Source organism: Pseudogymnoascus destructans (assembly GCF_001641265.1).
Source record: "Pseudogymnoascus destructans isolate 20631-21 unplaced genomic scaffold scaffold_20, whole genome shotgun sequence".
Lineage (NCBI taxonomy): Eukaryota > Fungi > Ascomycota > Leotiomycetes > Thelebolales > Thelebolaceae > Pseudogymnoascus > Pseudogymnoascus destructans.
This window is the reverse complement of record NW_020167539.1, coordinates 97701-114933: the sequence shown is the minus strand read 5'-3', so window position 1 is coordinate 114933 and position 17233 is coordinate 97701. Positions and strand designations below refer to the sequence as shown.

The window sequence follows — 17233 nt, the reverse complement described above, 5'->3', positions numbered from 1 at the left end:
ACACCGGTATGTCTCTGTCTCTACATCTGGTTCTGCTTTTAAACTCGTAAGAGCGGCTTGAACTGCGAGATTTATGATATGTGCAATACACCGGACATTGCCTTCTTTGACAGTAAATGTCCAAGGTTGTTGAGTTGATGTTTGGGCGTTGCTAGCCAATTTCTCATATTCTGAGAGCATCACAGTATTTGATGATGCGTTGTCTCGGGTGCATGTAAAGATAGCGCCTGTAATAGCTATACTATCTGTTACAGCTGCTAATTGCTGAGCTAAGTATTCACCGCTATGAATAGGCTCTTGAAGATGTATCACATCAAGCAATTTTGATTTCTGCTGCCATTTATCATTAATCCAATGAGCGGTAACAGCAGCATACTCTGTATAGTTCCGTGCAGACCATGCATCTGTCGTTATGGATATCCGGCCTCCATGTATAATATGAGAATGGAGTTCAAGCTGTAGTATGCCTCGGTGATATGAGAATTGGCGTTGTAGTTCTCGGTGCAATGTTCTTGACGAAAGTGATAACACAGATGGACTTAAGAACCGTACTAATTGACGATATGAATAGCTTTCGATAATGCGTAAAGACAGGTTATTAGATACTATAAACGATAGCACTAACTCTCTATATTTGGCTGGATTGTTTGTTGGTCTTGATTCATGGGTCGCTGGTCTCTGAGGCTCAAAAAATGATGATGTGCTGCTAGATTGACTTGAAGGCGCTGTATTCTTGTGTTTAAGAGCATCATAGATTCCTTTATGCTTAAGACTATAGTGTTTCCAAAGATTGCCAGTTGAAGCAGCAGCTTGAGCATGGGTTTGAGCTGCGGGCGAGTATCCGCAATTAGGCTGCATACAGCATACTTTGATAGTTAGCGGGTTGCTCTCAAGTAGTATTCTTGAATATAGTTCCTTCGTGAACAGCAGCGACTGTGTTGGCGGTAGCATTTGGCTAGGCGGGTGTAGACGGACAGGAATTGGATTTGATTGCTGAAAAGGGGTAAAAAGCCCTGGTAGGGCTGGCTCATCGTGAGGATTATAGCCATCAAGGTCCGTCGGCACGTCTGACAACGGAGAGTCACTCATTTTCACGGCAATTATCACCATATCAAGCATGAAGACGAGTATTTCAACGTTAGCATTTGTGCGGCTTGGCTACACTTGGCAATACTTGGCATGTATCTGGGTAAGTATCTGAAAATACCGGGATACTCAGGTATTTTGAGAATGAGCCCAGGTAGGTAATTACCCAGGTAATTACCTGAACACCACAGGTAATCAGGTATCTGTGCCGCACACTGGAACCATCTCTTGGGTTCCTAGCCTATAGGAAGTGAAAAGGAGGTCCAAGGTCAGAGTACCTATAGATAAATTATGTCATAACTTAACCAATCTTGTGGGTAACTAAGGAGCGATGACGTGTAATGAGTCATAGAGGGTTGTAGAAGCTTCTAGAGCTATCGTTCATGTTCCTAGGCCTCTAGTTGGTAGAGATATGCCATGTGGTAGTATTGGCCCACCCCCTTAAGGAGGAGATTTTCTTAATAACTTGTTCAATGAGTGTTCAAATGATATGCCGTGATGTATGTAGCATAAACAGATGTAGTAGAAGAGTTTGCAGCAATCGTTGAGTAGTATTGCTTCTGTTGTTGGTGTGATAAGCCAAGATATGTATGATGACTTGTAGGTTTGAGGAGGAGATTTCTAAGTTTGCTCTTGAGTTTGATAGCAAACTGAGTGCAATGAATGTCAGTATGACACTGTATCAAAATTCTGGATTGCTTGTTGAATTGCACGTCGGTGCCAATGTTTATATTGTGCAAACACAGTAACATCTAGCGGTTGTAGAATATGCGTAAGATGAGACGGAAACACATGTAAGTGTATATTGTGTTGATGTGCAAGTATTATAAACTCTGGAACTTCATGTGAGATATGAGAGTCCATTATTAACAATTTCGTTCTTATAGACGGTGTATGTTGAATAAAATGCTGTATATATTCCATTGCAAGCTCAGAGTTTGTATATCCGGAATCGGATACTGCAACTTTCTTATCACCATGTAGATTGTCATGGTACCAACTTTCCATGTGTAATTTTCCTTGTATAATAAGGAACGGTGGTGGAAGCAGCTGAAATTGTCTCTATAACTGTAAGACTTTGTCTGTTCTCTGGAGCTTGTATATAAAGCTATAAATATTAGAATAATATAAAGTAAGATAAGTAGAAACAACTTACCTCCTTTACTGTAGATGGTACCAACACATGTTCACCAGTGCTCATTCCTACACGGAATCCAACTTCATCAAAGTTGTAGATATCACCCGCAGTAATATCTAGTTGATTACACACATCTTTAAATTCATCAAACCATTCTTTAATAGCTGATACTTCATGAGATGCAACCCGTGCTGCTTCAATTGGCCGGGTTTTTATTGTATGGAAGTTGTGTTGTTGTGTCTTAATCCATGTCTGGAACCACCGTTGTGACGGTGGTGCACACGTTGGAGTTTCTGCTGCACGTAGTTGGCAGATGGCACTGAACACCATAGGCTTAGTTGCACCGTACCCATTTTCGTATGAGCGTTGGATGTATCTTTGTATAGCTGTAACTTGTAGATCAGACAGTACTCTGTTCTGGCCTCCGCGTGGCACAGCGGTGCGTTGTGGTGATGCGCGTCGTTGTTGTAGTCGTATAGTCCGGAGTGTACTTGGGTTTACTCTGTACATCCGTGCATGGTTGCGATTCTACCTATCTATCAAAGGACGAGTTCTCATTGCCAACTCTCTTCTCTGTTGGGTTTTCATTTAAAAATTCAATGGCATTTAAAAGAGCTTCATTTTTATTTATTTCAACTACCGGCATAGTTGTGGTTGTAGTTGTGCTCGTTGTCAGTCGTGTTAATGGTCGGTCGTGTCGCGTCGCGAGTCCGCTCCCGAAGTGTCCCATAATCGCTTTCGCGTCCCAGTTCGCTTTCGCCAACCGCCTCCAGGCGGTGGTTTGAGAACCAACGATTATCGAGTTTTTGCCCATATATTTTAGCTGCCTACAATGATATCGACTTACTGCGACTCGACTGTAACATACAAATTGTGAAACCGCGCATTTCACTGCCCCTCATTTCTCAACCACACATCTCGCTTCCTCCAACCTTGAGCGAAGCGAAAAGTTTGGTCATGGCGATTACGAGCTGTTCAATTGAAGTATCTTTTCATATAAATTACTATGTAATGGTACATACAAATTTTGGTGGTTGCGAACGCTCTTTTGCTTACCCCGAACCTATGCAATAGGGTCGGTTCCGACGATTAATTGATTACTTTACTCCTACTTATGGTTGCGCCGGCCAACTCGCGAGCTGGAAAACTCACGGTGGGGCCGGAACATATATATTAAAGACCTCATTAATGAAAAGGGTAGATTTGACGGGCTTATATGCAAACTACGTCGGGAGGAAGACTAGAGGGAGAACGACTCGATCAGTTCTTAACTGCATATGTCTCCATCATAGTCTCGAGGTGCTCCACCTCGACTATTTTAGCCATTTCCTTAGTCTGGGCTCCTCTGATCTTGACAAGAGATTCTTCACTGGGATGATAATGAAGATCTTTGAATGCTCCAGTGCGGTCTAAAACGGTGCGGGCACGCAGATAGGGATCCAGCTGCCAGTAATTGGAGCGCAGCCGCTCAATAAAGTCAGATCTCTGATCCTTGCATGCGGCGATCTCTGCCTCGTCTTTGGAAGTAGTCGCCGCGATCCAAGCTGAGGTGGCGAGAAGTAAGCTGTCACCGAGCCTCTGTCGCTCGGTCAAGAGAACATCTCGAGTCGCGGTATCTTTCATCTTATCGTTCTCGTTCGGAGTAGGCTCGAAGTACTTGTATGCCCAGTTGTTATCGCCGCCGAGTTCTTGCACGATTTGCTCACGGGAAATAAACTTCTCGAGGTCTGCAGCGTTATTCGTGAAGTAGATTTTGGAGGCGATGACAGGGTCCAACCATCCTTTGATGAGCCTCCAAATTCCTGTGGGTCGAAAGAAGGGTTAGAATTTGTCAACGCTGGTCTTGAACTGCAATGCGGTCCTAAGATTCATGGCAAGGATGTGGAATGCAGACCAGAGAAAACCCACGGAGCCTTGTGGATGAGCAATACGCCCAACGACTCGGGATAGTTTGTTTCCAAACATTTAATGATGAATTTGACAGGAGGGTATTCCTGTAGCCACTCCTTCCTCTCGAAAGAAACGGGAGGAAGAAGAACAATAGTCAGTATTTATCGGTGTTTCCAAAATGTTGAGGTGAGGAGCAAGACAAGAACTTACCATGTTCGAAAGCGAAAACCCTGTCATATCGAAAACAACTGCCTGTAAGTCCATCAGTGAGTCCTGGCTCTGTCTCGTCTCCCGGAATAAGTGTGCAAAGGACCTCGCCAGGATGATGCATAAAAGCGGAGCTTAACACGTACCGCCATTTCCGCTGGGTCAACCATCATGAGCCGCACAGATTCAATAAAATGAACGATATACCGTTCCATCGTCTCTTCGCTTTGCTCGCCGGGTCGGTGGAGACGGACCCTCACTACGCATATTGGCCGGCCAACTCTGTCAACGCCGTGAATGAAACTTTTACCCATCCGTACCTGTGCAAGGAAATCGTGGCCGTTCTTCTCCTTGCTGCCATTGGACGTGCTCTGGGAGAGTTGCAGTGCCTGTAGCTCGCCCTCAGCCATCAGCTGATCCACATTCATCACCTTCGTTCGCCACTCAATTACACCCATCATCATGTTGAACGCCTTGATGACATCCCATTTGCGTGCCCGCAGGAAGCGAAGCAGGAAGGCGTCGGGGTGGTCGTGCCGAATTGTGTTCAGGAAATCCATGCGCAGCAGGCACGAGGCCTTGCCAAACGGAACCTCCTGGCTCAAAATTCTCGTTTCGCCAGAGGGGTTGCTACTGAGTGAAGAGTGTTTTCCATGCTGGTGTTGTACTGGGTCCTGAGAATCGGCACCATTTGCAGAGGAGACTATTAATGATTCGTGGGTGTCACTGGCCTTCAGTATTATCGTCCATAGTTGCTGCAGCTTTACTTCTTGGTCTACAGAGAGGTAGCCAACAAATCCGGAGCCTTTTTCGACAGTAGCCATAGCGAATTTCAGATGTTTGGGGCGCTTCTCTCCTTTGCTTGGAAATTAAACAGCGCGGAAGAAGATCTCGTCTATACCCCACGAACTTTGTTTTGAGGTTTTGCGTCCTATAAGCCAGGCATTGCGTCAGACTTTTATGTCGATCAACATGATGTACCCCGCCTCTATTCGCAACGCACTTATCTTTGTGCCGAGGCTTCTACCACACGACAACCGCACGAGTTTCACGCTTATTACCTACGTCTCTGCAGGATATTACCACACGTCATGTGCCTTTCGTTATCGTCGGGCCTTACCAAGTAGAACATGGATTGCGTTTCCCCGCGCTCATAAAACCGGGTCATCATCGCACTACGCTTGTCGCCCACTTGGCGTATGGTTTGGCATATGTCAAGTGGGTGTACAAAATAGCATTCATGTCACAAAGGGTAGTAATAATAAATGTGTCGATATGTGGACACAATAGCCACATATCGACACATATTACTACTACTGAATATTAAAATTCGGTGGGGCAATCAATGGGTATTCGTACTCAGCACCGATCCATGATATTATACAGGAGTGACGCAAAGTAGCGAATCAATATCCAGCTGAAACAGAGGCTATTGATCAATTCGACGTATATATAGTGCCTACTCCATTTTTCCATCGACTGAACCTACAGTGTTATCGCGCCTCAGGATGATTGACCTCAGTCAAGGACTCGGTGCCTAGGTGGCCCAGCATACAAATACAACCACTACTATTGGAATACCACAAGAGATAGGCCAAGATCCTGCACTGTGACCCCGGTGACAATCAAGAGAATAAGTTCGTGATCAACCTTGAGCTTCGCTCAAGGTTGGTCACGACGATATAGTACCCCACCGTCCCCTCCTTTTCTTTTAGGAATAGTGGTTCCACCCCCATATACCCCGCAGCCCTAGCTTAATCGGGCACGCAAATCGATATTATTTTCACGTGCCCCGCAAATTACCGAGCCCCTCACCTTCCATGAGCTACCTAGGCATTATTGAGGATACAGGTCAGGGGGAACACTAGGATAAACTCGAGATGAATTGCCAAGGCTCGCTTAAACGGCACCCACCACCAACAACCTCATCCGACTCAGCTTCACCTACGCCCATTCTGTGCCGGGAATCACGATGAGGTACGGAGGAAGCGTTCAAAAGTTTTGTCCCACGCTAGGAAACGCCACAGTTCACAATTTAGTTGCAGACTCGATTTGTCGAGTGGTAATTGTAGCAAGCTCTATATGACGTTTAATAAAGTGTTGGATCCATTCTTTGCCAATTGGCGGGTATCGTGCATTTCTTCCGCCAATTCCTTTATTAGCTGGTGTCTAATAGGGCGTCCTATCGATGAGCATTGGCAAATCCACTTAACCAAGGTACTCTCTTCAACTGTAGATAAAAGTTGTTGGTTTCGTCGTGCTTGCACTCGAGAATAGCCTCCTGACACGCGATGTGTCAAAGTCATCCGATTAACTTGAAAGTGTTGTACAGTATTTGCTTAGTCACCAGAAACACGATTAGGCGAGGCAGGATCATTATGGCCTGAGCTCCAACAGTAGATAGAAGAATAACATCATCATCGCCTCATATTGATACGGCCCATACCTGGATGCGTGACAAACTGGGGGTCTTGCCCGAGATTCACCTTTGAGTGAATGGTATGGGCCGTAGGCAATTGAAGCTGAAGACATCCAGAAAACCAGCAGCACACCGGCCTCAGTGAACGCAACAGCAAACCTATTGAAGAAGCCCACAGATCACCAGCAGCACTCAGAACACCGGCCATAGCGTCACAGAACACCAAATTGGAAGTAGGCGGTTGTTGGGAGTCCCAACGAGAAATCCGGCAGAATTTGGAAGCTTTTCCGCGAGAAAATCGGGGGCATGAAATCTATTTGTGTGTCCTTGCCATACATTATTGTTTTCGAAGCATTTGGGAATGGAAGGAGCGACTTCAAATGGGTCGCCAAATCGGGAGGCGGTCAGAGGTAGGCCCACTTGAGAGGGCCAATCAGAGGCTACGGATGGTCACCAGACCCCAAGTCGGAAGGTGCAGGGGTGCGAAGCGAGGTCCTCAAGCTCAGTGTTTCGCCCATCTTTCTTCTTCAACTTCTTCATCTTCTTCATCATCGGTCTCAGAATACAGCTCAAGGTCTTACGGGCGGTGTTCAGGTCAGTGTGAGCTTCAAAGTGTCAGAAAAGTTCTTCTTGTTCGAAAATCGTGTGTTAGAAGGTGTTTGAAGCCTCAGGGGAGGTGTGAGCACTTGAAGGCTGTGAGAACACTGTTGTCTGTACTCAAAACAGTGAGGGAGTGTTTGAAGTGTGTGAGAGAAAGGGAGTGTTTGAAGTGTGTGAGAGAAAGTGAGTCTTCGGAGTGTGTGAGGAGAGGTACGGCAAGGTTTCCAGTTCCTCTACAGGCTTATACGAGCGAAGGAAGGTTGTCAGGAAGGTGTGAGTGTGCGGAGTACATGGAAGGGAGTCTCCCGGATCAAGAACCGGTCTGGGATTTCTCAGGGTATAGGGAAAGTGAAGAGTTGAGCGTGTCAGAATCCCACGAAGACGCTAGTCTTGAAGAACTGAGTCGCGTCTTGATTGATCCATTCACAATGTCAGGATTTGGAGCTGGAACACCGGCCACAGTCAGCAACGGGCCGACCCAGGATGTCAAGGCCTTCGTGGATACTATCTCATGGAAGCATACCATCTCTCGGTCGGATTATGAGAAGATGTCCCCAGACCTCAATGGGGAGCTAGATGAATGCCTTGTGCTTTATCTGTTCTCCAAATTGGACTGCACGTTGGTGGACAAATCTTGCGGAAGATCAGAAGGCGAATTATAAGAGAGTCACGACGCTCCTCATTGCGCGATACGGAAGGGATGAGGTCCGTCAGCGCCGTTCCCTGCACCAACGCGTTGCAGCTGAGCTGAACAATTTGCACCAACGTGGGAGGAGTATTGCTGAGTATGTCGCGGAGGCGAAGGACATACACACGAGAATTGGGGCCGATCAAGAGCAGACCTTGTCGGATAACTTTGTTAACAATATGACCGATCCCGGCTTCGCCAACATCCTCAGAGCTCTCACGTCGAGGGAAGATTTGTCGTTTCTGCAGATTCTTGACACTGTCATCGAGATGCAAGGACCGACATACGTTGAGAAAAAGCCGGCTCACGAAGAAACTCTCAAAGAGTCAAAGAATGCAAACCGCCTCATGAGAACAATGGCGAACGTGATGGAGAGATCCCAAGGCCAACGTTCCCGAGGAAATCAAGCACCCTACAGTGCTCAGAGGCAGATTGTGGAATACAGGCCACAACAAGTGCCCCTTGAATACCAAGGCCCTCTGCCGCAATTTCAAGTGCAGCATTTTGAACAGCAGCAGCAGCAGAGGATCACCAGTCAACCGAATATCCGCCAAACTGAGTCATATGCTGCCCCTCCTCCACAGTATCAGCAATTACACCAACTTCAGCAACAGCAACAAAGTGGAGCCCGGAAGCAATGGGGAGGATCTGCGAACCAAGGTCAGAGTCACTCTGCTGAACCTAATGGGGGAGGGTATCGACCCGGAGGTGGGAAAATCCACGCGCAATGCTTCAAATGCGCAGAATTCGGTCATTACGCTCCGGATTGTACAAACATGCCAGCGTCAGAAGAAGTGCAGCAAGCTGCAAGGGATTTCGCGAATCAGAAGAGAACTGCAGCCATCCAGAGGGCCTCAAGCAATTCCATGAATGCTGGACCGCAAGGCCGCATGGATGCACTGAACAAATTTGGCCAAGGGCAAGGGAGGATCACGGAAGTTTCAGCAGTTCAAGGTGCAAAGACGTGGGCAATCCATGATGCCCAAATGGCTGCAGCAACCAATGGAGTGCTGGGCCAGGGGCAAAGACATCAGGATACTGTGGGAATGTATGATCAGGAGTCTGACTTCTCACGGGTCAGGAATACTACGTTCAGTGGGAGTGTCTCTGTTTTCCAGGAACCCTACGTCTCAAATGCTACGGTGTCATGCCGGGAGTGAGCGCTTTCGCTCACTTTGTTGACGACGACGCTGGCGGAGCGGACACTCTGGAGAATCTTGTTCACTTTTTGCATCACTTCTATTTTCCCCGGTTGGCCTGGGCCAAACTTCGACTAAACCCTGAGAAGGCTCGATTTGGCAGTGCGAATGTCCGCATCCTTGGCCATGCCCGCACCACTCATGGACTGCGGCCGTCTGCTGACAAAATCGCAGCATTCCGTGATTGGCCGGTACCTGTTGAACCCCTGGATTTGGAACGGTTTCTCGCGACTATCCCCTTCTTGAAGTCTTATGTTCCGGGAAGAGCAGACTTGTGCCAGAAACTCAAGACTGCTATCATCACGGAGCCTGGGACAGTGAAAAATAAGAAGGGCAAGGTTGTTAACCGGAAGCTGGCTGTTGGTCTGAATTGGACTCCAGAACATGACCGCATCTTCGCCCAACTCAAGCAGGCAGTTTGCGAGACTTGCGTGGTCTCTGGGGATGAGAACAAGCAATATCATTTGGCCACCGATGCGAGTAAGACCGGTCTCGGAGGAGTTCTTTACCAATTATGCGACAACAAGCCGTATGTCGTTTGCTTCCTTTCTTACCAACTCACTGCCACTCAGAGCTTATGGCACACCACTGAACGGGAATCATTCGCGGTATTTAAGTGTCTGCAAGAGTGTGACTGGTTGCTTTTAGGATCCAAATTCCCAGTTAGAGTTTATACAGACCATTCAGCCCTCTTGTCTCTTATGAAATCGGATGACCCTCACGGACATATTGCCCACTGGCAACTTTTCTTGTCTCGCTTCAATCTCGAGTACATCCATGTACCCGGGCGAGAACTGGCCGTTGCGGATGGGTTATCGAGATTTAACAAGGTTACATCCTCCTCTGTCACGTCAGCAAACACCTTCCTCTCTCCTGCGGATCTTGGTTATGACTCCGAAGAAGAATGTGACCTGCACGCTCTCGCTGTGGAACTCCGGCCGCAACACAAATGGCCGCCTGATTACGCCCCATTAGACCCCGAAGACCTTGGTGCTCAAGATATTCTCAAGGGTTGGGAACGTTGGGTTGAAGATCCGTGGTATGGCGACATTGTGAAGTACAAAGCAACCAATGCGCTCCCTCTCCAGTCGGAGATGACTTCTGCTGAGCATCGCAACCTTCGTCGTCTCGCTCTCAAATTTGTCTTATGGGATTCTACTGCTGGCCCTAGATTGATATACATTGAAAAGGATGGTTCTCGCTCTCGATGCATTCAAAAGGAGAATGTTGAAATCGAATTGCGGGCATTACACACTCTACACGGTCATTTTGCGGCTGGTATTCTGCAGAAGGAAGTGGTAGGAAAAGCATATTGGCCTTCTAGGATGCGGGACATTGACAAATATTGTAAGTCTTGTCCAGCTTGTCAAGCTGTTGGTCCGCTACGCCCAAGTGTCGGGTTGAATCCTATTTTTGAAATGACTCCGTTCGATTTACTCGGTATGGATTTTCTCGGACCAATATTTCCTAGGTCTCGCAAGGGGAATGCGTACATCCTGCTCTCAGTTGAATACATGACTCGATGCCTAATGGCCAAGCCGTCTGCGCGTGCGAAATCATCTACCGTCGTCTCCTTTATTGACGACACCATATGTACCCCATTCGGAACTCCTGTCTCTATGTACTTCGATAATGGGAAACATTTCACGTCTGATCAAACCATGGGACATCTTAAGTCGTGTGGCATACAGGCCGTAACGGCACCGATCTCTCATCCTTCATCTGTTGGCCTCGCGGAAAGGTACGTGCAGATGATCTTTTCTGACTACCGCAAAATTCTTCAACAGCAACCCGAATTGATATATGAGTGGGATGACCTACTCCCCCACGTTGTGAACATCATCAATACTAGAAAGGTATCTGTCTACGGTGTCTCCCCAGCTGAGCTGCTCTTCGGATTCAAGCCTCGATTTGTCCCAGGAGATTTGTCGATTGATGAGGAAATTCGTGCTGAACTGGTTGCCCAGCCACAATTCCTCCCGGCCTTTGATCAAGAGCCGAATGTCTCTGCGGTCGGTGTTCGCCTCGCCAAACTTGATGAACTCCGCGACACTGCCACCCAAATCCGTCTTCGCCGTCAACTCAAACAAGCTGAGGAGACTTCTGTTTGTAATTGCAACTGGTGTTTTGTCTGCGAAACACGCTGTGAGAATTATTTCCGCAACATCTCCAAATGGTATCCGTGAGAATATCTGTTTGTAATTGCAACTGGTGTTTTGTCTGCGAAACACGCTGTGAGAATTATTTCCGCAACATCTCCAAATGGTATCCGTGAGAATAGCATTCTACGTTGGAAGGAAATCTGTTTGTAATTGCAACTGGTGATTTGTCCGCGAAACACGCTGTGAGAATCATCCGTTTAGTAATTCATCAGCTGCTGCGTCTGCGGCAAGGACAGTTCGAACATGGCCCTCAAATGTTAGTTATGTAACATCTCTGAATGGTATCCGTGAGAATATCGTTCTATGTTGGCGGGAAATCTGTTTGTAATTGCAACTGTAACAACCCTGATTTATGTGCCATGTCGGGAAGGTGCGTTGTATGTCATGCTAGAGTTGTGCTGTATCGACTCTGTTTAGGGTGCGAAACCAGGGTTTGCTTTGTTCGCTTTGAGGTACATTAGTTGTGGTCCGAGTGGACTCCGAATCCCATCCGTGACACGTTCGGGTTGAACTTTGCTTTGTTTGCTCTGGGGTACATTCCTGGTGGTCCGAGTGGACTCCGAATCGCAACCGCGAAGCATCCGGGTTCAACTGTCCTAGGTATGAAAGGAGAAGTGGCTGCGCTAACCCGATTCAGAGTTCATTATTGTAAGCAAGAGTATGAGTATGTAGCCGTGCCCACTTCTTCTTGTTATCTCCAAACAACAACACCAGCGACTGTCCATCCGAGAACAGTAAGTGACCCCTTCTTATGGATTGTGTGGCAGGTGCTAATCAATTGGATAGAATATTTCCAATCCACGATAACGAGTAGGTGATGGGAGCGCATTGGCGCGTGGGTCATAACGTGTGCTGGGCTGACGGGATTCACAGAATTCCAACTTGACGCTGCCGATTCTGACTCCCACCGGAGCTTTGTCAGGTGCATTCCGTGTCCTCTGCCTGCGCTGCCTTCGGGCCAAAGCTCGTGGCGTCAAGGATCACGATTGTGTCCTGTCCCCCGCCTCCTCTAAGTGCGAGTACTGCACGGCGCAGCACTCCACTTGCATTCCAGTGAGTTCCCTTGTGGTGTTCTGTCTCTGTTCGCTTTTGCTAACTGTTTGGATAGCTGCCCTGGTTCCTCGACGAGGAGTACCGTGTTCTTGTCACCGCAGAAGCGGCAGATCCTTGGGACCTTGCCGCCATAAAAGCCGCTGCCGCAGAGGCAAACTGGATGGCCCTTGTGGCCGCCCAAAGCATCCCAAAATTCTGCTCGGCTGCCGAGCACGACTCCTACGAGGAGCTCCACACAACGCGCGCTGCCATTTAGGCGGGTCTGGCCGTGACTATCCCCCTATCCTGTGTTGTTTCCGTGCTGACTCGGTTCAGCAAATCTGGTCGTCACTGCGCCGTCTTCGGACGGAGCAGGGGTGCCGGCTCTTTTGGGGGAAGTGGTGACTGCCGTGGGCAGGCTTCCTGCTGTCGCTTGTAATGGTGGGTGCACCAGATGTGAGAATCTAGCCACGCAAGGAAGGGATGATTTTACTAAGACAACACACTGTCTTAGGAAACAGAGCCAAAGGGTTGTAGCTTAGACTATTCCACAACGCAGCAATCAGGTGTGTGATGTAGTGAAGTGGTTCAGACAAGTTGCAACAAATGTTGAGTCTGGGAACTCAGGGGTAAGTCAGAGGTTAACACCTCACTGACTTTTCAGAAACAAGGAGTAACAAGATGAATGCTTGGAAACTTGTAAAAGACGTGGAAGTATGTGATAGTCGATTTACTGTATTGCCTGCTTGCCCTTTCTTAAGGAAAGGGCAATCCTATTTATGCCAAAGGAGTGTAGTTCTCTCATTTTCCATGACTTTCCATGACTAACCAGGCTTGGTAAATGTATTAGAAATCAAGTGCGACCCACAACTAGCTTGCTAATCATGTAGCGAATGTAAGAGAATCCCATAGAACCATCTCTTGGGTTCCTAGCCTATAGGAAGTGAAAAGGAGGTCCAAGGTCAGAGCACCTATAGATAAATTATGTCATAACTTAACCAATCTTGTGGGTAACTAAGGAGCGATGACATGTAATGAATCATAGAGGGTTGTAGAAGCTTCTAGAGCTATCGTTCATGTTCCTAGGCCTCTGGTTGGTAGAGATATGCCATGTGGTAGTATTGGCCCACCCCCTTAAGGAGGAGATTTTCTTAATAACTTGTTCAATGAGTGTCCAAATAATATGCCGTGATGTATGTAGCATAAACAGATGTAGTAGAAGAGTTTGCAGCAATCGTTGAGTAGTATTGCTTCTGTTGTTGATGTGATAAGCCAAGATATGTATGTTGACTTGTAGGTTTGAGGAGGAGATTTCTAAGTTTGCTCTTGAGTTTGATAGCAAACTGAGTGCAACGAATGTCAGTATGACATTTTTATTCCACCTCCACTCAGCTCCCATTGTAGATATATTAATATTGCGTAAAGATCGAGGTGTTTTTGCTTTGCCGATGATCCAGATTGGAAGCCGGTCAGATCCAGAAGCATTTGTACAAAGAGTAAGTGTAATTCGAGCTTTTTCCTTCTTTAATCCAGGTAATGATTGCGATGCTAGTCATCGAGATGGCATCATCTTCCAGTAGAGCCCAGTTTCGTCCATATTATAGATATTCTCCTCCTCAAACTCGCTAGCAATTGTCCGGAGCCCTTTCATCTCTTCTTCAACTAGTTCCGGGATAGATCCTGCTTCGCCGTGACATGTATGTATCTTAATATTATGTCGTGATTTAAATCGTGTAAGCCAGCCAGAGCTAAAGTCGGGAACTGGCTATCTGCATACTGTGGAAGCCTTCTCAAAATTTCCCTCGCCTTTTCTTGAAGTATATCAGCAGATGTAAAGCCACCACGGCTATCAATTCGTCGCTAAAAGTCGTAGAGAATTTGTTCAAGTTGAAGCCATTGGCCAGTTCAATTTCGTTGTCGAGTTGTTGTCGAGTTGTTGAGATGTTTAAAGCCGTCTTCCTCCCATACAGTGCATATCTCCAGCGTGCGGCCGTTCACCCGCCCATCCCCTCTCGGACAGAATGAAAGGCGCTGTTCGAAAAGTGTTACAAGTTCATCCCAGATCCAGACACCTACCTTGATCGGTGGTTCCTGGGTGCCCTGCAAGAGGAGATAAAGCACGAAAATGTGAAAGAGTTTATACAATGGGCGTTCTTCAACCGCGGTGGGGAAGCTGGAGATGATGAGGAGGAGTCGGACGAGTATGTGGCTGCATACGAGACCTCGGTGGGAAGGAAGTTCGAGCCAGGGAGGGGCAAGGCCGAGAGTCTTCGCCTGACACTCGATCCAATAGACATGCTACATCGTAGTTTGGCTTGGTATATGGTATGTATAAGGCGCTTTGCCACTGTTTCCATGATCACGAAGCTAATTTGTCCCAGTGCGTGGGCTTTGTCGACTTGCTCACCTACATCAACCTCCTCCGCGCCGGGTTCCATTTCCACCGCACCTGCCTCTCCCGTTTCTTCACAGTGTTCCCCTTCCGCCCGCCGTCCTCACTACCAAGCGGTCACCCGCAAAATACACAACCTACTGGCACCGTCCCCACACGTCGACCACGCACCTCCCAGTTCTCTTCATCCACGGTATCGGCATCGGACTCTACCCCTACATCCCCTTCCTCTCCGACATCAACTAAGCTAAAGACCTTCCCTCCGGAGATGGTTCGGGCGGCCAAATCGGCATAATTGCCCTCGAAATACACCCCGTCTCCTTCCGTCTGACGCACGCCCCCCTTTTGCCTGCCGTGCTATGCACTGAGATCGCCTCAATCCTCAACCAGCACGGCTACTCCGGGTTGTGCTTGCCACGCATAGCTACGGCTCTGTGATTGCGACCCATCTCCTCGCGCACGCCGAAACGGCGCCAATGATCGCGGATATCGTGCTTATCGACCTGGTGACCATCTTGCTGCACCTGCCTGACGTAGCATATAACTTCACATGGCGTCAGCCGCAGTCGGTGAGCCAGCACCAGCTGTGGTACTTTGCGAGCATGGATATGGGGGTTGCGCATAGTTTGGCGCGGCACTTCTTCTGGTCGGAGAATGTGCTGTGGAAGGAGGCTGTAGAGGGCCGCAATGTTACGGTCAGTTTGGCAGGGAGAGACTTGATTATTAACACCGAGTCTGTGGGCCGATATTTGGCAGAGGGAACTGAAGATGTAGATAATGAGAGAGCTGTGGAGATAATGCCCGATGTGAGCGAGGAGGGGGGCTTGCTGGTACAGGAAGGGTGGAAACATAGGCCTTGGCGAGGGAAGGGAATTGATATCCTCTGGTTCGACAATTTAGACCACGTGCAAGTATTTGATACGCCTGCGACGAGACGACCTGTCTTGGAGGCTATTCGAGCATACTCCGCGAATGGCGATAATGCTCTCGGAACAGCCACAGCTGTGGACGAGGGTGAGTAGACTTTGATTAGACGTCTGCGTGGACATCACTAGTTAGACGTATGTAAGGGTAGACTGTTAAGCAAGAATGCAATGCTCGAAATATGATATAGTTTGTGGTATGAGTTTATGATGCAAGCTCGATTAATAATACACATAGACCTGTGACCCCTTTCTTTCGATGCTATCACGTCTCCGCCCCCGAACTTTCTTGTTTGGCTTACTTTGAGCTCCATTTGCGTGAGCGACGTCAATATCCGATGGAGTTCCATCATCGTCAGTTAGCGCTTCTTTATCACTTGGATCTACATCGTATTCACTAGACTCATTCGTATTATCATCAAAGGGAGTCCCCTGAATCTTAAGATAATCTTTTCGTAGTGTGAGTTTAGAGTTTTTGTGAACACGACCAATAAAGGCCACCTTCACATTGTGCTCTACCGTAATCGTCGGAACCGACCTTGTGCTCAAGGTCGGGGTAATCGTCGGTGGTCGGCGAAAGCGAAGTGCATCCGGAAAGCGAAATGTCATAGCCAAGTCAGAGATTTACACCCAAATATACTCTCAACTATGCACCTGCTGTAATTTTGCTCTGTATAATGGACCAAGCCCTTGAATTCCTCCGCAAGAACCCTTCCGAAAAGCAATCACCGCCGCTCGAATTTATAATGTTAATACTTAGACGCTTAATTCCTACACTCGACGAGTGAAGTTGAAAGCCGCCGAAGCCCCATATTTCTAAACGCGGAGGACAAAATAAGATACTTTCGAGGTACAAATTAAGGCGATATACAAATATGTCGAAGATCCGTATCATGCAGGTTACGGGCCATCAAGACCAATGGTTTTTGCAGCAATTGGCCAATTGCGGGCGGCAGAAATACCACTGAAACCAGCGCCTTCATGGCGCTGGTTTCAGGGCTTTATAAAAAGCCATTCTAACCTTTTTCAAGTCGTTAAAACGAAAGCGATTGCTCAAATTCGAGTTACAACTCATGATATTTCGGCGGTAGAGGACTGGTTTTCAGTATATTTGTCATGGTGTATCCAACATGATATCCAGCTGCAAAACGTCTATAACTTTGACGAAACTGGCTTTCGAGTTGGAGTAGCACCAGGGGAGGAGGTAATACTTCCTATATATATTACAGAGGTATGTACAATTAGTTATCGTCATTGAAATATAATTGAACTGACCCTACTAAGATGTATGTTCCAATGGCTGAAAATCGCAGGTCTATTACTATAATCGAGTCAATCTGTGCAATTGGACAAGTGATTCCACCAGTGATTATTATACAAGGACGACAACATATGGAGTCCTGGTATCATGAAAAGCTAAGCGGCGACGAGCTTATATTGCTCTCTGATTCTGGATATACAAATGGCGAGCTGGCAATGCTTTATTTAGAGCATTTC

General features: G+C 47.4%; 2 protein-coding genes across 2 annotated transcripts; one reads left to right on the top strand and one right to left on the bottom strand.

The window, feature by feature from the left end:
* Positions 1 to 3220: 3220 nt before the first annotated feature.
* On the bottom strand, positions 3221 to 5264 carry VC83_07366 (uncharacterized protein). Its single transcript, XM_024470939.1, has 4 exons — positions 4468 to 5264; positions 4325 to 4366; positions 4119 to 4218; positions 3221 to 4026 (listed from the first exon to the last, which is right to left on the bottom strand). The coding sequence occupies exons 1-4, from the start codon at positions 5143 to 5145 to the stop codon at positions 3485 to 3487; spliced, it is 1362 nt and encodes a 453-aa protein (XP_024321484.1). The 5' UTR covers positions 5146 to 5264; the 3' UTR covers positions 3221 to 3484.
* Positions 5265 to 13869: 8605 nt separating this feature from the next.
* Positions 13870 to 15835, top strand: VC83_07365 (uncharacterized protein; the record flags this gene model as incomplete). The annotated part of the gene is made up of 4 exons (XM_024470938.1): positions 13870 to 13917; positions 14450 to 14746; positions 14803 to 14971; positions 15183 to 15835. 4 exons carry the CDS (start codon positions 13870 to 13872, stop codon positions 15833 to 15835), a joined length of 1167 nt encoding a protein of 388 aa, XP_024321481.1.
* Between the last annotated feature and the right edge of the window lie 1398 nt (positions 15836 to 17233).